This window comes from Centroberyx affinis, unplaced genomic scaffold, assembly GCF_046629955.1.
Source record: "Centroberyx affinis isolate AG114_WGS23_722 - 3 ecotype Tasmania unplaced genomic scaffold, CSIRO-AGI_Caff_v1 ptg002636l_1, whole genome shotgun sequence".
Classification (NCBI taxonomy): Eukaryota; Metazoa; Chordata; class Actinopteri; order Beryciformes; family Berycidae; genus Centroberyx; species Centroberyx affinis.
In genome coordinates, this window is record NW_027280829.1 from 131,007 (window position 1) to 157,500 (window position 26,494).

A 26,494-nucleotide genomic window follows, 5' to 3' on the forward strand; every position below is an offset into this window, starting at 1 on the left:
TGTTGGACTTTCCCAGCAGCACATGAACGCAGCGTAATAATAGTTATGGTTAAAAAACGATAATCGTCTAATGGTGGAAATCCCAGATCCAGATCATCATCAAGACAGACAGACAGGCGATAAAAACATATTCTCTTTTTAACTTCATTGGTGGAGGTAATGAATTATTCCAAAATGTCTGTGTGCTCATTTTTGAAAAAAAAAAGTGACCAGAAATTCACAAGGCAATCTTTCATAAAAAAAAGGTGATTTCATCCTCAATCGTGTTATTAACTAATTAGCATCCTAACATCCCAGAATAAGCTGCAGTCATTCTGGGCTTTCTCAGATCTTATTTTGGGGGAAGTTCAGAGTGTTTGAGGCTGAACTGAATAACAGTCTGTTCCTCTTCAGACCATCAGGAAGAGCAGAGCGCAGGATCCACACTCCTCTTCCACTCTTTCCGTCCTGTCTTGAGATACAGACAGTTTTACACTGTAAATTATTTGTAAAGCATCCAGTGTTTACAATGAGTTCATTACATGGAATGTTAACTGGGATGTTAGAGCACTTTTTGTAAATGAGAAAATAACAATAGCAGCACAATAAATGAAGAATGAATTGGAACAGGACTGATGGTGTTCTGCTTTTTGAAGTTACATTTAAAAAACTGTGTGTGTGTGTGTGTGTGTGTGTGTGTGTGTGTGTGTGTGTATGTGTGTGTGTGTGTGTGCCAGTGCAAAGTGATTAGCCTCATAATCTTTAGACATTAAAGGAAAACTCCTCTGCTCCTCTTCACTGTCAGACTCTTCAGTCTGATGTTATTTAGTGATGAAGAGTCATTTACTGTTCTGCTGAACCCACTTTCCCTCAACCTGCCTCGTCTGCTTCTACTGCAGTTAGTGATTTACTACGTTTCCCAGAATGCCTTTCGACAACCTCCAGAGAAGGAGTGAGCTTGTTGCTTTCAGCTGTTGGTTATAAATGTAGTTGAAGAGAGAGAGAGAGATACTAACAGTAAGAGCAAGAGAGTTTTTCCAGTCTAGAAAAAGTGAGTCTCTCCTTCCTCCACCCAGCCTGTCTCTCTGCTGCAGTGCATTCTGGTCTCTCTCCTGCTCCTGCAGTGCATGCTGGTCTCTCTCCTGCTCCTGCAGTGCATTCTGGTCTCTCTCCTGCTCCTGTGGTGCATTCTGGTCTCTCTCCTGCTCCTGCAGTGCATGCTGGTCTCTCTCCTGCTCCTGTGGTGGAGAAACTGGTCTCTCTCCTCTTCTCTGATGGATCTCTCCCTGTATGATTGTTGAACGTCTCTTGGTCAAAATGGCGGCTCTAGAAAGAAGCCCTCGCTCTTTGATCCTGAGGGACTGACACCAAAACCTGACGTTTACCGCTGAGGTTTTACATCCTGAAACATTTTCTCATATCAAACTCCACTGGAGCTGCTGGAAACATCTGGAGGTGACGTCACCTCGTCTGTGATTGGCCGGTTATCCACCAAGAAGCAAAACACAACTAACTACTGGATGGAGCCAGAGATGAAAAGAACATCACCAGCTGATTTAACCTGTCTGGATATCTAGATCCTGTGATCCTCTGTTACAGCATTGAAGGTGCAGTAGTGAAAATCACAATTATCATGGTATTTTCTTTAAAGAGGAACTCAAACCCCAAACCCAAATCTGTGGTGAAGCCTGACACCTAATGGTGAAAAGTAGGTACTGACCTGGCCATCTGCTATTGGCTGGTCTTTGTGCCAGGTGATGTCACCACCTGTTGTACTGTTTAGAAGGTGACATCACAGAAGGTGACAGTTCACCTAATGGTGAACTGGCCTGTGGCCTGGCATCTGCTAACCTGCTAAACCTGTGGTGTGGCTTCACCACAGGTTTGGGTGGAGTTAGTTACTCTGGTAACACTTTACAGTAAGGGTCACTAAGTTAAGGGTTACTTAATGCTTAATAAGTTAAATTAATAGTTAATGCTTAATTAACAGTCAACTAATGTGTAATTTACTAATGGTGTTCATGTTAATTAAGGTATTAAATAATACATTATTTAATAGTTTATAAAGATGACTATTGTCTATGTTTTCAATTGTGAAATTTCAATAAACATATTGTTAAAAAAAAATAAATAAAAAAAATAAAGATGACTATTAAATAATGTATAAATAAATAAATAAATAACTCATTAATAACCTGTAAACCTGCACAAAAGGCAGGAAAAATCCCTTAATCACTAGAGTCTCTGTGAACCAACCCATGAATAAATCCCTTATAAACCCATGATACTAACCTTACTTCATTAAAGCTGTTATTTTTAATGGATATCTAATTTTATGGAATGAGAAATTAAGGACACTTCAGGGATAAAATGAAGGAGTTTGGTTTTGCAGTGAGACTTCAGTGATGTGGGAGGGAAAAGGGAAATGAATGGAAAAGTACTGAGTTAACACATTTGATTTGATTCAATTCAATGAAACTTTTAATTCTTTTTGCAGCATGCAGGTGAAACAGCAGCTCAGGTCCACAGCATCAGCAACCCGACCTCCATCCTGCTCCTCCAGACTTACTGATCCAGACTGGAGACGACGGCTTCACTGAGTTTAGAAAAATACTGACAATAAAAATCTGTGGAACAACTTATCTATGTAGTTCAGAGGCCAGATTCACAAAACCCTCTTAAGAAAAAAAATCTTCTCAAATGCCATTTTTTTTCTTGACTTTAGTCTTCAGAAAAAAAAAAGGAAAAAATGCTATTCTCAAAAACAGTTCTTATATATTTTCTTAGCTTTCTTCTTATGTTTCTTCCTAAGAAAAAACTTAGGAATAAATGGTATTCTTGAAATGAAAGTTGTCAAATTTGTTCTTGATTTCTTTCTTAACTTTAAGACGGCCCTTCACCTGTCTTAAAACTCCTACAGTGAAAAGGTAAGCCTCTAATATCATATATTTAAACACATTTTAGACAAGTAGGTTATAGTTCAAAGTCTTCATAGGTTCCCCTACACCTAACATTAAGATGAACATTTATTGTAAAGCTTTATTTGGTGTAGGGCCAGGTAGGCCTCTGTCTCATGTCTGTTGGAAATAAGCTGCAAATTTTACAGTTACCAACAGCAACCAATGTTTCAATCTTTGCTCTAGTTGCTCTAAATAGGTTTTTCCACAATTGTTTTGTAGATGGAAGCACTTTGGGTTGTCTCCTAGCCTCCTAGCCTTCTAGCCTTGTCTCCTAGCCTCCTAGCCTTGTCTCCTAGCCTCCTAGCCTTGTCTCCTAGCCTCAATAGCAGTAAGCCTAAAGTTTATTAACCAGAATTAATTCAGGGCCTATTTTGAGAGGTTCTTAAGTAGGACAGTTAAAGAAATGAGAAATGAGACTGATACTAAGAAAATATTGAGGAATTGCACTTAAGAGCCTTCTTAAGAACTTCCTAAAATGTCCTCGTATGTCATTTCTTAAGATCTATCTTAAGAACACTTTGGTGAATCCGGCCCCAGATCTATTTGGCGTAGTTCTGTGCAGTACTGATTTATGTACGATGGCTCTACAGCTGTATGGGCGAGGCTTGATGACGCAACACTAAACAGGAAGCGTTAACAGAACACGCTTCATTTTTTTCTGAGCCGGAGTCCCACATGATAACATTACAGCAGCTACCATCAGTCACACAGAAGTTACACAACATAAGTGCCGGTGAGTTTGTTTAGTTTGAAGTGAAACAGAAGCACTTTATATCTGTTTGTGTAAATATGAGCGTCGCTGCCATATTCATGTCTATTTCAGCTAACGCTACATTGAAACAAGTGGTGATGAAGCAGCTAGCTAACGTTAGCATAGCAGAACCTTGCACCGTGTACGCCAAACTCCATTCAGAAACTTGGCAGTTTAATGGTGCTTTTCGTATCGGCAAACGTACATACTTGATAGAACATACTGTAAGACTGTTTGCGAACTGGTAGGATCTTCTGGTGTATTCGGCACACAATTGAGTCACCTAGCAGCTTTATATTTCAATTAAATCTCAACTATAAGAGTTGATTCCTGCCGCTCGCTACCGCCCTCTACCGCGTGTTATGGTGGAACAGACGAAGGAATAAGAGGCGAACCAGTTGCTAAAGTTAAGATTTTATTGGTAAAAGTGTTCCATGGTGTATTAGATGTATGCCGAATTAAAGGATGACTGCTAATAATTCGTAGCGGTCTGAAGTTTTCTTCTACGAGGTACGTAACTTCGGCTATAACCAAAAGCACAATCAAATTTCCAAATTTGTGAGTGGGGTTTGGCATGATAATCTCCCTATGAGAGCCCGACACGTCCCGGGGCTTCAGGTGCGGGACAAGCAGGTGTGAATGTCTCCCTGTGCCTCCAGCAGGACTGACGGCCATGATGGAAGGCAGGCTGAGCTTCCGTGACGTCACCGCCCTGGCTCCCATGGTGCGGGTGGGGACTCTGCCCATGAGGCTGCTGGCTCTGGACTACGGAGCCGATGTGGTTTACTGTGAGGTGAGCCGGCTGGACGCGGGGTGGATGTTCAGGCTGAAGTGATGGATGTGTTGTAACCTGTCTGTCTGTTCCAGGAGCTGATCGACATCAAAATGGCTCAGTGTCACAGAGTGGTGAACGGTAAGAACATGACACTTTACATTATTATTATTCATATTTTAGGTTCTTTGCTGATGCCTTTATCAGAATGACAGCAGAAGTCCTGCTTCACCAACACTGTTCAGCGATATGTTTCTGAAGGCTGGTGCAGATATTTTTGGATTGAAACTGACAACAGACTGACTGTAGAGCGCCTGTACATTCTGGAATAAATATATAAAAAATGAAACGGGAACATAGAAGAAGCACAGAAACAGTATTCAGCAGCAGATCACAGTCTGATGTGGTGAATACTGTGGTGTGTGACTGTGTGGTTATTTTTTTAAAAGCAGGTTAAAAACCTTACTTTTCACAACAGTCTATGGCTAAGTTCTTAGTGTGTGTGTGTGTGTGTGTGTGTTTTGTATATTTTGACATTTGCATATTCTGCACTGATTCCTGTATTACTGCACTAACACCTGTTGATGCATATTTATCTTCTGCACTTGCACTTCTATGATTGTGTTGTGATTGTATTGTCTTTTTATGTAAAGCACATTGTGTTGCCCTGTATGAAATGTGCTGTAGAAATAACATTTGTCTTGTCTTGTCTTAACACTGTGGTGTGTCTGTGGTGTGTCTGTGGTGTGTCTGTGGTGTGTCTGTGGTGTGTCTGTGGCTGCGGTTGCCAGATGTGCTGCAGACGGTGGATTTCGTGGCTCCAGATGAGCGAGTGATGTTCAGGACCTGTGAGAGAGAGAGAGACAGAGTCGTCTTCCAGATGGTGAGACCGAGTCTGTGGTCAGTTCATGTTTCCCTCCAGCTGCTGTAGGTCTCACTGCAGCGCGTCTCTTCTGTCGGTCTCACTGCAGCGCGTCTCTTCTGTCGGTCTCACTGCAGGGCGTCTCTTCTGTAGGTCTCTTCTGTCGGTCTCACTGCAGCGCGTCTCTTCTGCCGGTCTCACTGCCTCACTGCAGCGCGTCTCTTCTGTCGGTCTCACTGCAGCGCGTCTCTTCTGTCGGTCTCACTGCAGCGCGTCTCTTCTGTCGGTCTCACTGCAGCGTGTCTCACTGCAGCGCGTCTCTTCTGTAGGTCTCACTGCAGCGCGTCTCTTCTGTCGGTCTCACTGCAGCGCGTCTCTCCTGTCGGTCTCACTGCAGCGCGTCTCTTCTGTAGGTCTCACTGCAGCGCGTCTCTTCTGTAGGTCTCACTGCAGCGTGTCTCTTCTGTCTGTCTCACTGCAGCGCGTCTCTTCTGTCGGTCTCACTGCAGCGCGTCTCTTCTGTAGGTCTCACTGCAGCGTGTCTCTTCTGTCTGTCTCACTGCAGCGCGTCTCTTCTGTAGGTCTCACTGCAGCGCGTCTCTTCTGTAGGTCTCACTGCAGCGTGTCTCTTGTGTCGGTCTCACTGCAGCGTGTCTCTTCTGTAGGTCTCACTGCAGCGCGTCTCTTCTGTAGGTCTCACTGCAGCGTGTCTCTTGTGTCGGTCTCACTGCAGCGCGTCTCTTCTGTAGGTCTCACTGCAGCGCGTCTCTTCTGTAGGTCTCACTGCAGCGTGTCTCTTCTGTAGGTCTCACTGCAGCGTGTCTCACTGCAGCGCGTCTCTTCTGTCGGTCTCACTGCAGCGCGTCTCTTCTGTCGGTCTCACTGCAGCGCGTCTCTTCTGTCGGTCTCACTGCAGCGCGTCTCTTCTGTCGGTCTCACTGCAGCGCGTCTCTTCTGTAGGTCTCACTGCAGCGCGTCTCTTCTGTCGGTCTCACTGCAGCGTGTCTCACTGCAGCGCGTCTCTTCTGTAGGTCTCACTGCAGCGTGTCTCTTCTGTCTGTCCACAGGGGACGGCCGACCCGGACAGAGCGCTGACTGTCGCCCAGCTGGTGTGAGTTCACTGTCCTGTCTGTCCCCTGCCTGTTCCCCTCTAAAGGAACAGTTCACCCCAAAATGAAAATTCAGTCTTTATCTGCTCAGCCCATGTCAGTGGAAACCAAACACACAGTGTCCACCTGTAGCTCCATTCAGCCTCTGGTGACTGTTGTTAAGTTAAGTAAAGGATGGCCCCCCCGTCGTCCATTAATTCCTGATAATGGACTCCTGGAAGGGCATTATCCCGCTTACACCATGGTCACTTGCCAAAGAAAAAAAAAAGTAAGACCATTAATTTATATTTTCATGCGTTTTGTAATCAAAATCTAAAGTTTTTCACAAGCCATAACTCAGTTTCCCTGGTAACACCTGAGGGTTTGACTAATACCTGGAACAATCATTACCGTCCCATAAGGTTCTTATGCAACAGAAACATTGTTCACTGCTCCAGTAAATAGGACGAACCTTAGATAGGACTTGGCAGCAGGAGATATTTCTAGTCCGCTCAGCTCATAGAACCCTTTGGCTCAGCTAGGAGCCAGAAAGCTAACGTTATGCTAACGTTATGCTAACGTTATGCTGCAACATTCAGAGTCAATAACAAACAGTAAATATAATTTGACAGTATGTTTAACAACAAGACTAGCTAGCTATCAGCCATGTCATTGTCCCCAAATCAATATCCAGATTTTCACGAACATACAAATTGTAAACGGAGGCTTTGACTGCGTCCCTGTTGCTATGGTTACTCATGTTAGATACAGGCTGATGCTACGTAGCCAGCGCATTAATTTAGAACGTGAACAGACAGTTTCACTGGAACTACTTAGCAGGTGTCCATTATCAGGAATTAATGGACACCCTGCAGCCAATCAGAATCCAGTATTCATCCAGACCATGGTGTAAGTATAAGTCAGCAGCTCCGTCTGTTTACAGCTGCAAAAGCAGAAAATATCCATCAGATTTCTCCAAACAGCTGCAGCAGAATCTAAGTGTTTTGTAGCTGAATGGTCACTGTGGGTCCAACATTAATATTTCCCTCAGTATCTCTTCTAGTTTAGAGCAGACTGTCACCTGCCTGCTGTCAGGCTGGAGAGTGCGACGCGACAGCAGCAGGGACAGTGAGGAGGAGCTCGTCCCTCGCTGTCCCTCGCTGTCCCTCGCTGTCCCTCGCTGTCCCTCGCTGTCCCTCGCTGTCCTGCAGAGGGACATATCAGATGTTGGACCCACAGTTTGATCGTTTGGATTCTGCTGCGGCTGTTTGGAGAAATCTGATGGATATTTTCTGCTTTTGGAGAACTCTGACTGACTGAATTTCAATTTTGGGGTGAACTGTGCCTTTAAAACGTATGAATGAAAGGATTAAAAAAGCATCTTTGTCTCAGCAACTGAGACAAAGATAAAACAAATAAAATATATGTACAATATGAGAATATACCAAAAAATCTGAAATATGTGCCATGTGATATGAGTCAATAATACAATATTTATAATATTCTAAACAGTATCTCTGACCTGCAGGCAGGACGATGTGGCTGCTATAGATGTGAATATGGGCTGTCCCAAAGAATACTCCACTAAGGTCAGTCTGCAACCTGCTGCTCCTGCCACCTCTGACCTCTGACCCCTTAATTCTGTCCCCTGTCCTCTGACCCCTGTCTTCTGTCCTCTGACCCCTTAATTCTGTCCCCTGTCCTCTGACCCCTGTCTTCTGTCCTCTGACCCCTGTCCTCTGTCCTCTGACCCCTGTCCCCTGTCCTCTGACCCCTGTCCTCTGACCCCTGTCCCCTGGTTCTGTACTCTGACCCCTGTCCTCTGACCCCTGTCCCCTGGTTCTGTACTCTGACCCCTGTCATCTGACCTCTGTCCCCTGTCCTCTGACCCCTTAATTCTGTCCCCTGTCCTCTGACCCCTGTCCCCTGGTTCTGTCCTCTGACCCCTGTCCTCTGTCCTCTGTCCCCTGTCCTCTGACCCCTGTCCCCTGGTTCTGTCCCCTGTCCTCTGACCCCTGTCCCCTGTCCCCTGGTTCTGTCCCCTGTCCTCTGACCCCTGTCCCCTGTCCCCTGGTTCTGTCCTCTGACCCCTGTCCTCTGACCCCTGTCCCCTGGTTCTGTCCTCTGACCCCTGTCCCCTGGTTCTGTCCTCTGACCCCTGTCCCCTGGTTCTGACCCCTGTCCCCTGTCCCCTGGTTCTGTCCTCTGACCCCTGTCCTCTGACCCCTGTCCCCTGGTTCTGTCCTCTGACCCCTGTCCCCTGGTTCTGTCCTCTGACCCCTGTCCCCTGGTTCTGACCCCTGTCCCCTGTCCCCTGGTTCTGTCCTCTGACCCCTGTCCTCTGACCCCTGTCCCCTGGTTCTGTCCTCTGACCCCTGTCCCCTGGTTCTGTCCTCTGACTTCCTCTGTCCTCTGTCCTGCAGGGTGGGATGGGAGCGGCTCTTCTCTCAGATCCTGACAAGATCGAGGCGGTGAGTCTTTCCTTCCTTCTATAATATAATATGATTTAATATAATATAATAATTATATTAATCTAATAATAATTTTGCGAGTCACAGCAGTGTGAATGTGAGAGATAAAACATGTAGGACTTCATCTACATGACTGATGATCAGCAGATGAAAGTGAACCTCCAGTCTGTTCTCTCCTCTCCTCTCCTCTCCTTGTCTCCTCTCCTCTCCTTGTCTCCTCTCCTCTCCTCTCCTTGTCTCCTCTCCTCTCCTTGTCTCCTCTCCTTGTCTCCTCTCCTGTCCTCTCCTCTCCTCTCCTTGTCTCCTCTCCTCTTCTCCTCTCCTCTCCTCTCCTTGTCTCCTGTCCTGTCCTCTCCTCTCCTCTCCTCTCCTCTCCTCTCCTCTCCTCTCCTCTCCTCTCCTTGTCTCCTCTCCTCTCCTCTCCTCTCCTTGTCTCCTCTCCTCTCCTCTCCTCTCCTCTCCTCTCCTCTCCTCTCCTCTCCTTGTCTCCTCTCCTTGTCTCCTCTCCTCTCCTCTCCTCTCCTCTCCTCTCCTCTTCTCTTCGTCCCTCAGATCCTCAGGAAGCTCGTCGCTGGAGTTTCCAAACCGGTGACCTGTAAAATCCGAATCCTGCCTTCGGTAAGAGGTCAAAGGTCAAAGGTCAAAGGTCAAAGGTCAAAGGTCACGGCCTCCTGACAGGTTTCCTCTCCTCAGTGTCTGAGCTGACAGTGACTCCAGCTGTTTGTTTCAGCTGCAGGACACGCTCAGTCTGGTGAGGAGGATCGAGCGGACCGGAGTGGCTGCTGTGGCCGTGCATGGCAGGTACACACACACACACACACACACACACACACACACACACACACACACACACTCATTAACAATACTACATACATGTTAGTATCATAGAGACGCTCTACGTTTTTTAAATTCTTATTTATATATTTTACTATGTTTTTTTTTTTTATATATATTCTCATATCTACAGTACTGTGCAAAAGTCTTAGGCATGTGTCAGAGATATTCATAAAGCGAAGATGCTTTCAAAACTAATGAAATGAAAAGTTTCTGAATATAAAAAAATTACAATAAACAGCAGTCTACTGACACACTGATGCAGAAAACAAATAAACATCTAAGACTTCTAAGAAATGTATATTAAAAAAATCTAGGGTGTCTAAGACTTTTGCACAGTACTGTACATATTTTCCAGTTTCTTATATTATTTTCTTATTTTATGTAAATCATTTTGAGTTTCATTTGGCATATAGATACAGTGACAGGAAGTGGAGGCAGATCTGTTCTGATCTCACCAGGCGATGAGGTTTTTCAGCGGACCGCTTCATGAGCTGAGAAATGAGAAATCTTATTTTATGGATTCTGTTGCTCATGTGTTTCTGTGTTCAGTTCTTCTCTACAGTTTGTTCTGTTGTTTTCCTCTGTGTTCACCTGGCTGCTTCCCTTCAGGACAGCACAGATACTGAACCTGAACCTGAACCTGAACCTGAACTTGTTTGTGTGTTGAGGTTTAAAGACGAGCGTCCCCGACATCCTGTCCACTGTGACTACATCCAGGCTGTGGCCCAGGCCGTCTCCATCCCCGTCATCGCCAAGTGAGACGCCCTGCTGCCTGTCTGTCTGTCTGTCTGTCTCTCTGCTGTCTGTCTGTCTCTCTGCTGTCTGTCTGTCGTCTCTCTGTCTGTCTGTCTGTCTGTCTCTCTGCTGTCTGTCTGTCTGTCTGTCTGTCTCTTTGCTGTCTGTCTGTCGTCTCTCTGTCTGTCTGTCTGTCTGTCTCTCTGCTGTCTGTCTGTCTGTCTGTCTGTCTCTTTGCTGTCTGTCTGTCTGTCTCTTTGCTGTCTGTCTGTCGTCTCTCTGTCTGTCTGTCTGTCTGTCTGTCTGTCTCTCTGCTGTCTGTCTGTCTCTGTCTCTTTGCTGTCTGTCTGTCTCTTTGCTGTCTGTCTGTCTGTCTGTCTCTTTGCTGTCTGTCTGTCTCTCTGTCTGCCTGCCGTCTGTCTGTCTCTTTGCTGTCTGTCTCTCTGTCTGCCTGCCGTCTGTCTGTCTGTCTGTCTCTTTGCTGTCTGTCTGTCTCTCTGCTGTCTGTCTCTCTGTCTGCCTGCCGTCTGTCTGTCTCTCTGCTGTCTGTCTCTCTGTCTGCCTGCCGTCTGTCTGTCTGTCTGTCTCTTTGCTGTCTGTCTGTCTCTCTGCTGTCTGTCTCTCTGTCTGCCTGCTGTCTGTCTGTCTGTCTGTCTGTCTCTTTGCTGTCTGTCTGTCTCTCTGCTGTCTGTCTCTCTGTCTGCCTGCCGTCTGTCTGTCTCTTTGCTGTCTGTCTGTCTCTCTGCTGTCTGTCTCTCTGTCTGCCTGCCGTCTGTCTGTCTGTCTGTCTGTCTCTTTGCTGTCTGTCTGTCTCTCTGCTGTCTGTCTGTCTCTCTGCTGTCTGTCTCTCTGTCTGCCTGCCGTCTGTCTGTCTGTCTGTCTGTCTCTTTGCTGTCTGTCTGTCTCTCTGCTGTCTGTCTGTCTCTCTGCTGTCTGTCTCTCTGTCTGCCTGTCGTCTGTCTGTCTGTCTCTCTGCTGTCTCTCTGTCTGGCTGTCTGTCTCTCTGTCTGTCTGTCTGTCTGTCCTCCAGCAGCAGCTCCTCTGTCCAGACTGTCTGGAGTCAAATCTAAACTAATCTGGGAGTAAAAACAAAAAAAAAGGAAAATGTAATTAGTGTTTTCTAGGAAGTGTCTCCCGGCGGTCAGATGTCCAAATAAAAGACCAAAATCTACTGGACTTAAAATAAAGAGTTGAAGACATTTTCAACTCTTGATTTTAAGTCCAGTGGATTTTTGAAGTGATGGAGGATCTGGATCCGGCGGTGTCCTGGACCCGGTTCTGACCCGCCCGGTTCTGACCCGCCCGGTTCTGACCCGCCCGGTTCTGACCCGCCGTCCCGTCTCTGTGCAGCGGCGGCTCTCTGGACCTGGTGAAGACCAACGGCGACATCCAGGCGTTCCGCAGGGCGACGGGCGCCTCGTCGGTCATGTTGGCCCGGGCCGCCATGTGGAACCCGTCTGTGTTCAGCAGGGAGGGGCCGCTGCCTCTGGACCGGGTCATGGAGGACTACCTCAAATATGTGAGTGAGCTGCTGGACCGGAGAGAAGTCTTCAAATGAATCGGCTAATTATAAAGTGTGTTAACTCCAGTTATCAGGTCTTCTTGTTTCTCTGTGTGATCTCAGGTTTCTCAGCTGAATCCAGATCAGTTTGTAGAACAATCTGCATCCTGTCTGTTGGGCAAAATCCAAAATTTTACATCGCCATGCTGTCCTGCCAAAATATCGCAATATATGATATTATCACATTTTTTTCAGTTTTTTCATTTTTTTCGGTTTTTTTTGTTGGTTAGTAGTTGTCGGGAGACAGAAGAACGACTCGTCTCCTCACTCGTCTCCTGACTTTGTCTCCTGACTCGTCTCCTGACAGCAGACTGACTCGTCTCCTCACTCGTCTCCTCACTTGTCTCCTGACTCGTCTCCTCACTCGTCTCCTCACTCGTCTCCTCACTCGTCTCCTGACAGCAGACTGACTCGTCTCCTCACTCGTCTCCTCACTCGTCTCATGACTCGTCTCCTGACAGCAGACTGACTCGTCTCCTCACTCGTCTCCTGATTCGTCTCCTGACTCGTCTCCTCACTCGTCTCCTGACAGCAGACTGACTCGTCTCCTCACTCGTCTCCTGATTAGTCTCCTGACTCGTCTCCTCACTCGTCTCCTGATTCGTCTCCTGACAGCAGACTGACTCGTCTCCTGATTCGTCTCCTGACTCGTCTCCTCACTCGTCTCCTGATCCGTCTCCTGACTCGTCTCCTGACTCGTCTCCTGACAGCAGACTGACTCGTCTCCTCACTCGTCTCCTGATTCGTCTCCTGACTCGTCTCCTCACTCGTCTCCTGACTCGTCTCCTCACTCGTCTCCTGACTCGTCTCCTGACAGCAGACTGACTCGTCTCCTCACTCGTCTCCTGACTCGTCTCCTCACTCGTCTCCTCACTCGTCTCCTCACTCGTCTCCTGACAGCAGACTCACTCGTCTCCTGACTCGTCTCCTCACTCGTCTCCTCACTTGTCTCCTCACTCGTCTCCTCACTCGTCTCCTGACAGCAGACTCACTCGTCTCCTGACTCGTCTCCTCACTCGTCTCCTGACAGCAGACTGACTCGTCTCCTCACTTGTCTCCTCACTCGTCTCCTCACTCGTCTCCTGACAGCAGACTCACTCGTCTCCTGACTCGTCTCCTGACTCGTCTCCTCACTCGTCTCCTCACTCGTCTCCTGACTCGTCTCCTGACTCGTCTCCTCACTCGTCTCCTCACTCGTCTCCTCACTCGTCTCCTGACTCGTCTCCTCACTTGTCTCCTCACTCGTCTCCTCACTCGTCTCCTGACTCGTCTCCTGACTCGTCTCCTCACTCGTCTCCTGACTCGTCTCCTGACAGCAGACTCACTCGTCTCCTGACTCGTCTCCTGACTCGTCTCCTCACTCGTCTCCTCACTCGTCTCCTGACTCGTCTCCTGACTCGTCTCCTCACTCGTCTCCTCACTTGTCTCCTCACTCGTCTCCTCACTCGTCTCCTGACTCGTCTCCTCACTCGTCTCCTCACTCGTCTCCTGACTCGTGTCTCTGTCTGCAGGCGATCCGGTACGACAACAACGTCTTCAACAGCAAGTACTGTCTGTGTCAGATGCTGAGAGACAAGGTGGAGTCTGCGGTGGGGAAGCGGGTTCAGGCGGCCCAGACCAGCGCAGACCTCAGGTCAGTCTGTCTGAGCCGCAGCTACAGGAGTCAGTCTGCTGCATTTCTCTCCTGAAGGAAGTGATGTAAAAAAACTCAGAGAATATTGTCATCTGGTCAGGTTTCTGTGGCTCTTTACAGTTTCACAAACACTCCTTTAATTTGCTAGTTTGCGTCAAAAATGTATATTGCTGTGTGTGTGTGAGCTTTAGGGTTGTGTGTGTGTGTGTGTGTGTTTGTCTGTGTGTGTGTGTGTGTGTGTGTGTGTGTCACTTGAGGTTTGTCTCTCTTCCTCCACTGTCTTGGCAGAACATTGTTCTCAAAGCCTCTTATTCAGTGTTTTGTTGTTTTGGTTAATTGCTGCATTGCAAAAGCAAAATATTATTTTCAAAATATTATGATGGAAAAAAACCACATGAGCTCTGACGCCGCCCACCGTGTTCTGTTGACAGTTTGAACTGATCTGAATCTGTGTGAAACTCTGTGTGTTGCAGCGAGGCGCTGGGCCTGCAGCAGTTCTACCAGCTGACCCAGGACCAGCTGCAGGTCAGGAGGGCGGCCCAGCCCCCCCGCCCCGCCCAGCCCGTCCTGGACGGAGACGCCACCGTCCTGCCCGTCAAGTTCGAACGGTCAGCTGCTGATTCTCATTCTCAATAGAAAAATGGAAAATTTAGCGCGTTACTCTGAAAACTCAGTTTGCTGTTCTGCTGACCTGAGATCTGCAGCATGAAGCTCCTTCCGTCTGTTTCTACTGTTTGTTTTTGTTCTTTTTGCTGCATCTTGAACACTAAACTTAAAAAAAACATTTTAGCCTGAGATCTCTGTTTTGCATTTAACCACAGGGCAACAACTGGGATTATAGAATTCTCACTCAATTTTCTGACTCTGTTGAACTGGTCTGACTGGTGTGTCTGGTCTGGTCTAACGCTGTTGAACTGGTGTGACTGGTCTGGTCTGTCTGATCTGGTCTGACTCTGTTGAACTGGTCTGACTGGTGTGACTGGTCTGGTCTGTCTGGTCTGACTCTGTTGAACTGGTCTGGTCTGGTGTGTCTGGTTCAGGAGGGAGTATCCGCCTCACATCACCCCTAAGATGTTCCTGCTGGAGTGGAGCCGCCAGGAGAAGCTGGAGCAGCCGCAGTACGAGACGGTGAGGAGGACCTGGTCTGATCTGAACTGACCTGGTCTGATCTGACCTGGTCTGATCTGACCTGATCTGAACTGACCTGACCTGGTCTGATCTGATCTGACCTGATCTGAACTGACCTGACCTGACCTGATTTGATCTGACCTGGTCTGACCTGATCTGACCTGATCTGATCTGATCTGATCTGACCTGATCTGAACTGACCTGGTCTGGTCTGATCTAAACTGACCTGGTCTGATCTGACCTGGCCTGGCCTGATCTGACCTGGCCTGATCTGAACTGAAAATCAGACTGAAACTCTGAGCTGTCGGCTCAGACTGAGATGTGAGGCTGATATCGTCCTTTTATTAAAACAGGATCTGCTCCAGTCTGATATGATGAGATGATGCAGTTTGATTGATTACATATTGATCAATACTTCACTGGCTGCTCATGGGAAGACCTGATCCTGATGAGACGTTTTGAATGTGTGTTGCGTTCAGGTGCAGCGCTGCCAGGACCGAGGCTTCCAGTCCACTGTGACTGTGGCAGACAAGAAGTACAGGTCCTCACTGTGGTCAGTCCACACACACACACACACACACACACACACACACACACACACACACACACACACACACACACACACACACCAAGGTTATTATTGTTAACGAAAACTAACGAAGTAACGAAAACTAGGTGTGAAAAAACATTTTCATTAACTGAAATAAAAATAAAAAAGAGGCTTTACAAAAAACTATAACTAACTGAAACTGTATTGTGTGTTTACAAAACTAACTAAAATAAACTAAAATTATAGAGAAAATGTCTTTAGTTTTCGTCTTTGTCAATTTATTTCATACATAAGCCTGGTATTTTGAATTTTTGAATCTTGCCCCTGACAAATACCCCATATTACAAAAAAGACTAAAACTAACACTGAAACTAATAAAAACTAAACTAAAACTAAACAATTTTCAAACAATAAAAACTAAACTAAACTAACAAACCCGCTTTAAAAACTAATTAAAACTAAACTGAAATTGAAAACAAAAAGTCAAAACGAAATAATAAATAATAATAAATCTACTAAAAATGCAAAACTATAATAACCTTGACACACACACACACACACACACACACACACACACACACACACACACACACACACACACACACAGACACACAGACACACACACACACACACGTTATTTCACTGTCCAGATGACTGACTGACACCACAGAGTGCGATCAGACGTCTGAGCTCTGGTGATGTCATCATGAATATTAACGCTGTGAACTCCATCTTGTGGTTTCCAGGGAGAAGTCGAAGAAGTTTGCGGAGCAGGCGGCGGCGGTGGTTTGCCTGCGGGTCCTGGGGGTCCCGGAGGGCCGCATCGGAGAGGAAGACTCCGGCCTGGTCTGCAAGAGGAAGAGGGAGGGGAAGACGAACGGCACCACAGAAGAAGAACTCAGCAACAAACGACACGAAGCCGATCCGCAGCCGGAAGCGGAAACCACGGTGCCGGACCGCCCCGAGCCGGACCGCCCCGAGCCGGACCGCCCCGAGCCGGACCGCCACGAGCCGGACCGCCCCGAGCCGGACCGCCCCGAGCCGGACCGCCACGAGCCGGACCGCCCCGAGCCGGACCGCCCCGAGCCGGACCGCCCCGGAGACTACAGTAGAGTTCATCAAGACATGAAGCGCGGGGGAGAAGAGGAAGAGACTGAACAGTGACCTTTGACCTTTGACCTCTGGCAGAGTCTCAGTCCTCTAACGAGAACTGACACTCCAATAGGAAACCTCCCTGAAACACAAAGGATTATGGGTAGAAGGAGACGGAAAGCCCAGCAGAACAAACTGAACTCTGGACTGATGCTCATATTCAGCTGTTTCTTCTTCATGTGTTCTGAACTGGTGTGAACACCACAGAAGAAGAGACAGACAAGTCCATCGTGTTAGATACAGTGACAGGAAGTGGAGTCAGATCTGCTTTGAGAAACTGAGGCGTGTCACTTCCTGTCTGGTGTTTACTGATTATTGATACAGAGATCATACAGATATTGATGAGTCAGATGTGAACGGGCGTCACTGCGGTCTGATCTGGGGCCAGCTGCATGAAGCTGTTTAAGACTAGACTAGTCTGAGCCTTAGACTGGTCTGAGAGTCTCAGGTTGGACTAGACTCATTAAGTCTGTCTGTTACTTAAATATCACAACTGACTTATTTTGAGGTAGGAAAGATAGTTTAAGACCAGGTCTGTCTTTATGCAGCTGGTCCCTGATCTGATCTGCTGCTGGACTCTGACGTCTCTCTGATGTCTCTGATGTTTCTCTCTGACGTCTCTCTGATGTTTCTCTGATGTTTCTCTCTGACGTCTCTCTCTGACGTCTCTCTGATGTCTCTGATGTTTCTCTCTGACGTCTCTCTCGGACGTCTCTCTGACGTCTCTCTCTGACGTCTCTCTGATGTCTCTCTGATGTTTCTCTCTGACGTCTCTCTCTGACGTCTCTCTGATGTCTCTGATGTTTCTCTCTGACGTCTCTCTGATGTTTCTCTCTGACGTCTCTCTGATGTTTCTCTCTGACGTCTCTCTGACGTCTCTCTCTGACGTCTCTCTGATGTCTCTGATGTTTCTCTCTGACGTCTCTCTGACGTCTCTCTCTGACGTCTCTCTGATGTCTCTGATGTTTCTCTCTGATGTCTCTGATGTTTCTCTCTGACGTCTCTCTGACGTCTCTCTCTGACGTCTCTCTGATGTCTCTGATGTTTCTCTCTGATGTCTCTGATGTTTCTCTCTGACGTCTCTCTGACGTCTCTCTCTGACGTCTCTCTGACGTCTCTCTGATGTTTCTCTCTGACGTCTCTCTGACGTCTCTCTGACGTCTCTCTGACGTCTCTGATGTCTCTGATGTTTCTCTCTGACGTCTCTCTGATGTTTCTCTCTGACGTCTCTCTGACGTCTCTCTCTGACGTCTCTCTGACGTCTCTCTCTGACGTCTCTCTGATGTCTCTGATGTTTCTCTCTGATGTCTCTGATGTTTCTCTCTGACGTCTCTCTGACGTCTCTCTGACGTCTCTCTGACGTCTCTGATGTCTCTGATGTTTCTCTCTGACGTCTCTCTGATGTTTCTCTCTGACGTCTCTCTGACGTCTCTCTCTGACGTCTCTCTGATGTCTCTGATGTTTCTCTCTGACGTCTCTCTCTGACATCTCTCTGATGTCTCTGATGTTTCTCTCTGACGTCTCTCTGATGTTTCTCTCTGACGTCTCTCTCTGACATCTCTCTGATGTCTCTGATGTTTCTCTCTGACGTCTCTCTGATGTTTCTCTCTGACGTCTCTCTGACGTCTCTGATGTCTCTGATGTTTCTCTCTGACGTCTCTCTGATGTTTCTCTCTGACGTCTCTCTCTGACGTCTCTCTGATGTTTCTCTCTGACGTCTCTCTGATGTTTCTCTCTGACGTCTCTCTGATGTCTCTCTGACGTCTCTCTGATGTTTCTCTCTGACGTCTCTCTCTGACATCTCTCTGATGTCTCTGATGTTTCTCTCTGACGTCTCTCTGATGTTTCTCTCTGACGTCTCTCTGATGTTTCTCTCTGATGTCTCTCTGACGTCTCTCTGATGTTTCTCTCTGACGTCTCTCTGATGTTTCTCTCTGATGTCTCTGACGTCTCTCTCTGATGTCTCTCTGACGTCTCTCTCTGATGTCTCTCTGATGTTTCTCTCTGATGTCTCTCTGACGTCTCTCTCTGATGTCTCTCTGACGTCTCTCTCTGATGTCTCTCTGATGTTTCTCTCTCTGAGTCAAACCTCACTTTTCTTTTACAGCATCACAAACCTGAAGTTCTTTCACTAAACAAACAGACAGATGATTTGGTTTGAGATTCTCAGACCAAAAGGAAACCGAACATCCAGCAGCTCCACTCTTCTTCTTCTTCTTCTTCTTCTTCTTCTTCTTCTTCTTCTTTTTCTTCTTCCTCAGACTTTTCCTTTCCACCTTCATGTCTCCAGGGTAAACCCTCTGAGCGGCGCTCCTCGCTCAAACCCGTCTGATTTTTTCCCCCATTTTATTTTTTTAGGGATTCAAACTGGCAACCTTCTGTCCACAAGCCTGTTTGTTTTATTTTTGTTTTTTATTGATCTCCATGTTTTAACCTGAGAACTGTGGAGGTTTAGATGTTGATTTATCAGTAAAATGTGAGAAATAAGAAGAGAACTGAAACCTGGATCTGATGCTGGTTCAGGTTTTAGAAAGCGGTCTGGTGTTCCCGCCTGTCCGGCCAGCAGGGGGCGGCGCTGGGAGACACTTTATCATTTCAGATGTTAATACTCAGCGTGTTTGACTCTGACCCTCGGTGCCTTACGGAAGAACGTTTTATTTTTGTTTTGTTTGTTTTTAAGCAGAAAAATGATGACTCTGATAATCTGATGAGCCTCGAACGCCTCGTTTGTCTCCTGGTTGCATGAGGAGTCTGTGGAGGAATGATGCTGATTAAACACTTTTATTGTGACTCTATTTGTTGTTTCACTGTTCATCTCTGCAGCTCCTGGAAAACTCTTTAAATCTATTAAACCATATGAACTCAACTCAAGGCAGTTAAATAAAGTAGTTTAAGTCTTAAATTCACTTTCACAGTTCATAAAATGTAATGGTTAATATAAGATATCACTTTATTAATCCCCTTAGGGAAATTCGGGATATCACTAATGTTCTTACAAAGACTTGCAGTGTCTCTGGTGCTCAGCAGTGAGTTTATAGTGACTTTACTGTAATTTATAGGATTTTATTTCCTCCTGTGGTATCACTAGAATATTGGTATAAATTCCTATAGAAGCATATAGGTTTGTTATTATATTTGCATAGTATCCGAACACTTATTACAGGATTAGGCTACTGTAGTTAGTTTTTGCAAAGCTTTTCCAGTGAGAAGTCAGCCAAGTCCTGCAGGCTTTTATTCTGAAAGGACGCGGTTGGTTTCATTTTTATGTTTACTTATTTTAAAACCTAAAGTTAGTCTCATATTTCATGTTAACTGGTGTTGAAAAGTCTTAAACTGAACCTGGAGACTAGCGGACACCCTGCTGCTGACGTCATCACGGGGTCTGGCCGATGCTGCCTTCAGGTGCTCTGGGACATGTGGGAATCACGGTGAGCGCACAGGAAACACTGAACGTTGTAAATACAGCGGGAAACGGTGAATAATGAATACAACTGGGAAACGGTAATGACATATGAACAACTAACAGTTAAAGTGACGTATAATTACACTTTGTGTGGTATAGTAAGTAAATTAGTTTTGAGTTCTTTTATTTTTGAGTTGTGCATTCACAGTTTCTTGCATTTTTTTTTTCATTGAGTACAAAATTCGTATTCAGAACATTTAAGTACAAAACTTAGCAGAACTTCCAATACAAACACAGAATAATAAATAAATTAAATTCCCTCGGTGACGCTCCTGGTGTATTTCTTTCCGTAGCTCCGCGCCGCTTGATTTCTAAAATAAAAACTGGGTTTACTTTTGCTGCAGTTTTGTTTTTAGTTATTTCCCTAAACTAAATGCGCTCGAATGCGCCACAAACTTCCGAAGGGGGACTTTACGACGAGACCCTGAACGCAGCACGGGGATCAACCTGGAAGTTAGAGTAAAACTCGCCGCGGCCGAACAGAAACACCGAGCGCAGCAGTTAAATATCATATTATGGGATGTGCCGTTTATAACTTTTACTGCGGAATAGAAGACTTGTTGTTCCTGGTTCAGACAGTTGAGCTTTCTGTCGGATGGAAGTGAGACGGGTCCGTGTGAAGACAGACGGGTCCGTGTGAAGACAGACAGACAGACAGGTCGGGTTAACGAGAGACAGGTCGGGTTAACGACAGACACCGAGGACGGTCCGTGTCTCCGGTTCGATGTCCGCGGTAAACTGGGCGGAGGAGCTGGACTTCACGCTGGTCTTTGAGGAAGACGGCCGGCAGACTGCAGGTCGGTTCGTGTGTTAGCGACATTAGCTGAGACTGCCCGCTGCGTCAAGCTAGCGGGAGTTAGCATCAGGGATACAGGAAGTTCAGCGACTTTGCCTTCAAAATAAAATAGAAAAATATATGACAAGTATGGCATAGTGCAGTGATTCTCAACCTTTTTCATATCAAGGACCCCTAATTTAGTCCACATTAGAGCCACGGACCCCCATTTGACCCAAATCTGAGAATATTTTTTATTGTTAGATATGATTTTGTCCAGAATTCCATGATGGTCTGTATTGGAGAAAGAGAGATAACAGAGAATCTAATGCTTCTACATTCTCTAATTGTGTTAACGTCTTATAAATGAAGTAATGCTGAAGTTTAACAATTCATCAGTTTGCTGGGGACCCCCTGGAACCCCCTCAAGGGCCCCTGGTGGTCCCCGGACCCCATGTTGGGAACCACTGGCATAGTGTATCAGGGCTGTAACTAACGATTATTTTCATTTTCGATTATATCTTCGATTAATGGATTAATCATTTGGTCTATAAAATATAAAACATAATGACATGACAGATCCATCACAGTTCAGTCCAAAGTGATTCTTCAGATTCCTCCTCAGTCTGACCAGCAGACAGAAACACAAAGGATTCATTTAATAATGAAATGAAACAGAGAACAGAAAATGTTTGGTATTTGTACTGATAAATGATTAAAACGATTAAGAAATTATCAAAATTATAATAACATAAAAAAATTAAATTTTCACTAATTTTCCTCTTCTGTACTCCAGCATTGCAGTCGGTTAGTCATCAAGGGTTTTATTTTGAAAGCTGTGAACGGAAGTCGCTTTTCTTATTGTGGCGAAATTGACACATCTGATACAACTGTCAGATTAATTTGAAGTGAACTTTTCAGTGTGAATGAGGCGGTTGAAGTGAATAAATCAGCTTCCTGAAAACCCACAGAAGACTGGACAGTGTCTCTGAAGAATTGATTAGTATTGATTAGTATTGATTATTGTTGGACAAGTTGTCATTTGATGTCAGTTAATATCGATGTAATTTCATGGTGATAATGTAGCAGGCCACCAGCCATGACAGGAGCTGGGCTGTGTCTGGACACATAAGTTAAAGTTCAGGTTCATGTGTTCATGCTCCTGTCTCAGCACTTCATCTCCAGATATCCAAACCACTCAGCAGCCTCAGGTCCTGATTCATGTAACTGACTGAACCTCCTGGTCAGGCTGATGAGTCTGACCAACATCCAGAAGGTTCAAGTCCCCAGAGGAATATTACAGAGATTAAAAACACCATGAAGTAGCAGCAGGTCACTGCAGACTCTGTTAGTCCCTATGGGAATATCACAGTGCTTTTCTGTTAGGTCACATGACAGCAGGGCTGAACAATTAATCAAAATTTTATCGAAATCGCAATATGGCCGACTGCAATTTTCAAATCACAGGAGGCGCAATATTTGTTAAAGGTGAAATGTGTCAAAATATCATTTTAAAGTAAATATTGTGGTGCTGCAGAGATGTCCTGGCCTACACATCATATTCTACAGACTGAAGAAAACATCTTTGTTTGGTACAGATCCCCGCAAAAATCACACCATAATCATTTTAATACATTTTCCAATGAAAATGAGAATAATGATGTAAAAATTATCATTCCCTCTGATATCACAAATCATATCGCAATTACATTATCAGTCAAAATAATCGCAATTAGATATTTTTTCAAAATCGTTCAGCCCGGCATGACAGGAAGTCGCATCCAGCTGATGTGACTGATACAGTTTGGTCTGTTTAGGGAATAAAACACAAGCTAAAGCTTTTTCTGTCTTGATCATGGAAAGTGTCACAGTGTTTCTGCCTCTGACATCATCAGTGTGAGAGGAAGAGAGACTGGTGGTCTGCCTCAGTCTGGTCTGGTCTGCCTCAGTCTGGTCTGGTCTGTCTCAGTCTGGTCTGGTCTGTCTCAGTCTGGTCTGCCTCAGTCTGGTCTGGTCTCCCTCAGTCTGGTCTGGTCTGTCTCAGTCTGGTCTCCCTCAGTCTGGTCTGGTCTGCCTCAGTCTGGTCTGGTCTGTCTCAGTCTGGTCTGCCTCAGTCTGGTCTGGTCTGCCTCAGTCTAGTCTGCCTCAGTCTGGTCTGGTCTGCCTCAGTCTGGTCTGGTCTGTCTCAGTCTGGTCTGCCTCAGTCTGGTCTGGTCTGTCTCAGTCTGGTCTGCCTCAGTCTGGTCTGGTCTGTCTCAGACAGGCAGTGAGCCGCCCAGCCTGTCTGTCTGCCAGCAGCTTTTACTTCCTGCTTTTCTAACCGCTCAGAGCCACCCCCACCCAGCTGGCGGTTGGCGCCGCACCCCCCCCCCCCACACACACACACACACCCTTCAACACCCCCCCCACCCCCACCCCCACCCCCACCCCCACACCCTTCAACAGCCCCCCCCACCCCCCCCCACCCGCACCCCTTCTCCCCCGAGGGGCAACTGTTGCATCACATCACATTTATTTATATTCATTACATTCATGGATTTTGTTACGAAGTAAAGACTGAAGACATCGAGCAGAACAGACAGACCTCTGACCGGTGTGTGTGTGTGTGTGTGTGTGGTGTGTGTGTGTGTGTGTGTGTGTGTGTGTGTGTGTGTGTGTGTGTGTAGGGGTGTGTGTGTTTGTGTGTTGGGGTGTGTGTGTGTGTGTTTGTGTGTAGGGGTGTGTGTGTGTGTTGGGGTGTGTGTGTGTGTGTGTAGGGGTGTGTGTGTGTGTTGGGGTGTGTGTGTGTGTGTGTGTGTGTAGGGGTGTGTGTGTTGTGTGTGTGTGTGTTGGGTGTGTGTGTGTGTGTATTAATAGTAGGTTGCGGTGCTGCAGCTGTGTGAATGAACTCACTGAGCTGTAGATAATGTCACCATGATTAGTGCAGAACACACTACTGCTGTAGTACTGTAGTGTTATTACTACTACTACTACTACTACTATTACTACTACTATTACTACTACTACTGCTAATAATAATAATAATGATACTTTGACATTTTTTGTATAACACAAAGTGTTTACAATCATAAAATGAAATATGAACTCATAAATGAACTCATAAAACAAATGAAAACATGTAACAAGAAGACAGAGGACAGACGGCAAAAACAACTTCATAGTAAAAGTATTTATGGACTTTATGGCAGATGCTGTGAAGCCTGGTGAACAGAATGAATGACATCAGCATGTTGGATTGATCTGATTGGTTCCTGCCTCAGCTGTCAGGTGACAGATGACCAGCTGACTTTGCATTGCAAATCATCAAGCATCATAATTTGCTTATGGTTTGTTTGTTTTCCCTCAGGTCCAGATGATGTGAGGCCGCCTCCCTCCTCCGCCCCGCTCCACCAGGCCTTCAGCCAGGAGCCTCCATGCCCCGCCCCCCCGCACCACCCCCAGGCCGCCGCCCCCCCGCCCCGGGGCTCCGGTACGGCTCCCTGTGGAACGCCGGGGCGTTCGACTGTCCCAGCATCCAGATCACCTCCATCGCCCCTCACGGCCAGGAGGCGGGCGGCGGTCAGGACGTGTCGGGGGGCGGGGGGGCGGAGGCGTCCTGGAGCAGAGACCAGCTGTACCTGCCGCTGGACGGCGGCTGCCGGGACGCGGCGCTCAGCCTCAGCCCCTGCAGCAGCCTGTCGTCCCGCAGCTGGCTGTCCGACCGCTCGTCCTGCGAGTCGTTCTCTCACGTCTACGACGACGTGGAGGGCGAGCTGAACGAGGCCGCCGCCCGCTTCACCCTGGGCGAGCCCCTCCCCTCGCCGCTGCGCTCCCCGGTCTGCGGGGGCGGGGCCTACGGGCGTCGCCCCTCCCCTCGCCGGGCTGCGGGGGCGGGGCCTTCGGGGTGGAGCTCTGGCAGCAGCAGTACCAGCACCCTCTGGCCTTCGGCCAGGCGCTGTCGCCCGGCCAGTCGCCCTGCCCCTCCCCCTGCCCCTCCCCCTCCCCCTCCCCCTGCCCCCTCCCCCTGCCCCTCCCCCCGCACCAGCATCACCGAGGAGAGCTGGCTGAACCCCCGTCCCGCCTCCAGGTACGCTCACGACCGCCCAGCTGTCCCGACCCAAGCAGAGAGAAACACTTTATCTTATCGATCCACATTGTCCCCTCCAGGTCCTCGTCCAGACCGACGTCCCCCTGTGGGAAGAGACGTCACTCCGGCGCGGACCGTCCCGCCCGCTCGCCCTCGCCCCACCGCTCGCCCAGCCCCACGCCGGGCGCCTCGCCGCGGGGCAGCGTGACGGACGACACCTGGGCGGAAAGCCCCGCCGGCACCCTGGGGTCCCTGCTGGGGTTCGGCCCGCTGGAGCCGGACGTCCCGTCCAAGACCAGGCGGACGGCGGGCGGCCCGCCGGACGAGCTCGCCGACCTGAGGAACTTCCTGGATCGCCCCGGCGAGGAGCGAGGCGAGCGGGACGGCCTGGCCGACCTCTTCCTGCCTGTTCCTGCGCACTTCAGCTGGAACAAACCCAAACCTGGAAACCCGCCTCTGTTCAGGTGGGTGGAGGATCTGATTCAGGATTCTGCTTTATGATGTTTCATTACTGATTAGTTAGTTATTATCACTCTTAAATATGTTAATTCTAATACAATTCAATTCAATGTAACTTTATTTCAGACACATAGGTCCATATCAGCAAAGAAAGAAAAAAAAAAAAAAAAAAAAAGTAAAATACGAGGACAACGGAGCACAGAAATATGTATGAGATCACGGCAGTTCACAAGTTCACAAGTGATTAAATCACAGACAGACATTTGTTCCAGTGTTTCCAGAAACAGGAGGAATGCCTCGTGTCACTCTGAGCAGGCTCAGTTAAAGCCGTTATAATTACATTTTTTTAATCGGTTAGCCGACACATAAATTTATACATGAAATTCCTCAACACAGCATGGAAGGCGGGAACATGGCTCGTCACAAACATGTGACTTACACTTTCCATCTTGGGAGCTTCAGCAAGATTCTGAACGCATCACTAAATCCACCTGAAGCTTTCTCACTGTTGCTTTACTGTAACTGACCCTAACCCTAACCCTGACCCACAGGCCCAGGCAGAGGGAGCAGAGTGTGTTTGTGTATTTTCATCATGCGGTTAATAAATCACAGTGATCGATGACGTAAATCAGTCCGGTCTGGTTTGCTTCTGCTGTTTGTTGGAGGTTTTTATCACAAACTTACAGAACCAAGAGTGAAGAGTTTTGGGAATAGAACCATCAGCCTGACAGAGTCCTGCTGGCTGCTCTGCTCCCACTGAGCTGCCTGGACCACATTATTATTATTCTGTAAGACTGCAACCTCTGAACCCATCGTCTATCAGACTCTGGGGGCGACGGCCAATTTTTCGGGGTTTCCGGTGCAGCCGACGGACATCCGGGCCAAGACTTCCTCTTCCTGAGCCGGTCTGTTTACAGTCCGATTAGAGACTTGAGACGAGAGAACGGAGTCGGAGCTGAGAGACGACGTCTCATATGCAGATTTCTGTTTATAGAGATTAGCCCAGATGGACCTGAAACACCTACAGACAGTCTGGATGTTTGTGTTTTGTGGAGAAACGTTCGACTCTCGGGTCTCAAGTCTCTAATCGGACTGTAAACAGACCGGCTCAGGAAGAGGAAGTCTTGGCCCGGATGTCCGCCGGCTGCACCGGAAACCCCCAAATATTGACCACCGCCCCCAGAGTCTGATCGATCAGACCGATAGACGACGGGGTCAGAGGTTGGTCAGACAGAGGCTCCAGACCTGTTAC

General features: G+C 47.3%; 2 protein-coding genes across 2 annotated transcripts in view; both read left to right on the top strand.

Annotated features, from left to right (window-relative positions):
* Positions 1 to 3,525: 3,525 nt before the first annotated feature.
* On the top strand, positions 3,526 to 17,111 carry dus2 (dihydrouridine synthase 2). The gene is made up of 16 exons (XM_071534942.1): positions 3,526 to 3,672; positions 4,350 to 4,483; positions 4,558 to 4,603; positions 5,254 to 5,345; positions 6,392 to 6,435; positions 7,941 to 8,001; positions 8,836 to 8,883; positions 9,436 to 9,501; positions 9,614 to 9,684; positions 10,389 to 10,475; positions 11,806 to 11,974; positions 13,528 to 13,649; positions 14,123 to 14,257; positions 14,690 to 14,777; positions 15,257 to 15,330; positions 16,074 to 17,111. The coding sequence occupies exons 1-16, from the start codon at positions 3,615 to 3,617 to the stop codon at positions 16,489 to 16,491; spliced, it is 1,713 nt and encodes a 570-aa protein (XP_071391043.1). The 5' UTR covers positions 3,526 to 3,614; the 3' UTR covers positions 16,492 to 17,111.
* A 3,275-nt stretch (positions 17,112 to 20,386) lies between these two features.
* The window catches only part of LOC139657190 (nuclear factor of activated T-cells, cytoplasmic 3-like), a 19,093-nt gene continuing 12,985 nt past the window's right edge, over positions 20,387 to 26,494 (top strand). Inside the window, 6 exon segments of the mRNA XM_071534948.1 lie at positions 20,387 to 20,739; positions 24,064 to 24,275; positions 24,308 to 24,592; positions 24,595 to 24,666; positions 24,716 to 24,783; positions 24,864 to 25,247. Coding sequence (XP_071391049.1) covers positions 20,667 to 20,739; positions 24,064 to 24,275; positions 24,308 to 24,592; positions 24,595 to 24,666; positions 24,716 to 24,783; positions 24,864 to 25,247 — 1,094 coding nt within the window. The 5' untranslated portion in view covers positions 20,387 to 20,666.

Excerpts from the sequence above, each read along its gene's own strand:
- dus2 (XM_071534942.1), top strand. The coding sequence starts at position 3,615 with ATGATAACATTACAGCAGCTACCATCAGTCACACAGAAGTTACACAAC. Across the intron at positions 5,346-6,391 it reads ACAGAGTCGTCTTCCAGATG|GGGACGGCCGACCCGGACAG; the intron begins GTGAGACCGAGT and ends GTCTGTCCACAG. Across the intron at positions 14,778-15,256 it reads AGCAGCCGCAGTACGAGACG|GTGCAGCGCTGCCAGGACCG; the intron begins GTGAGGAGGACC and ends TGTTGCGTTCAG.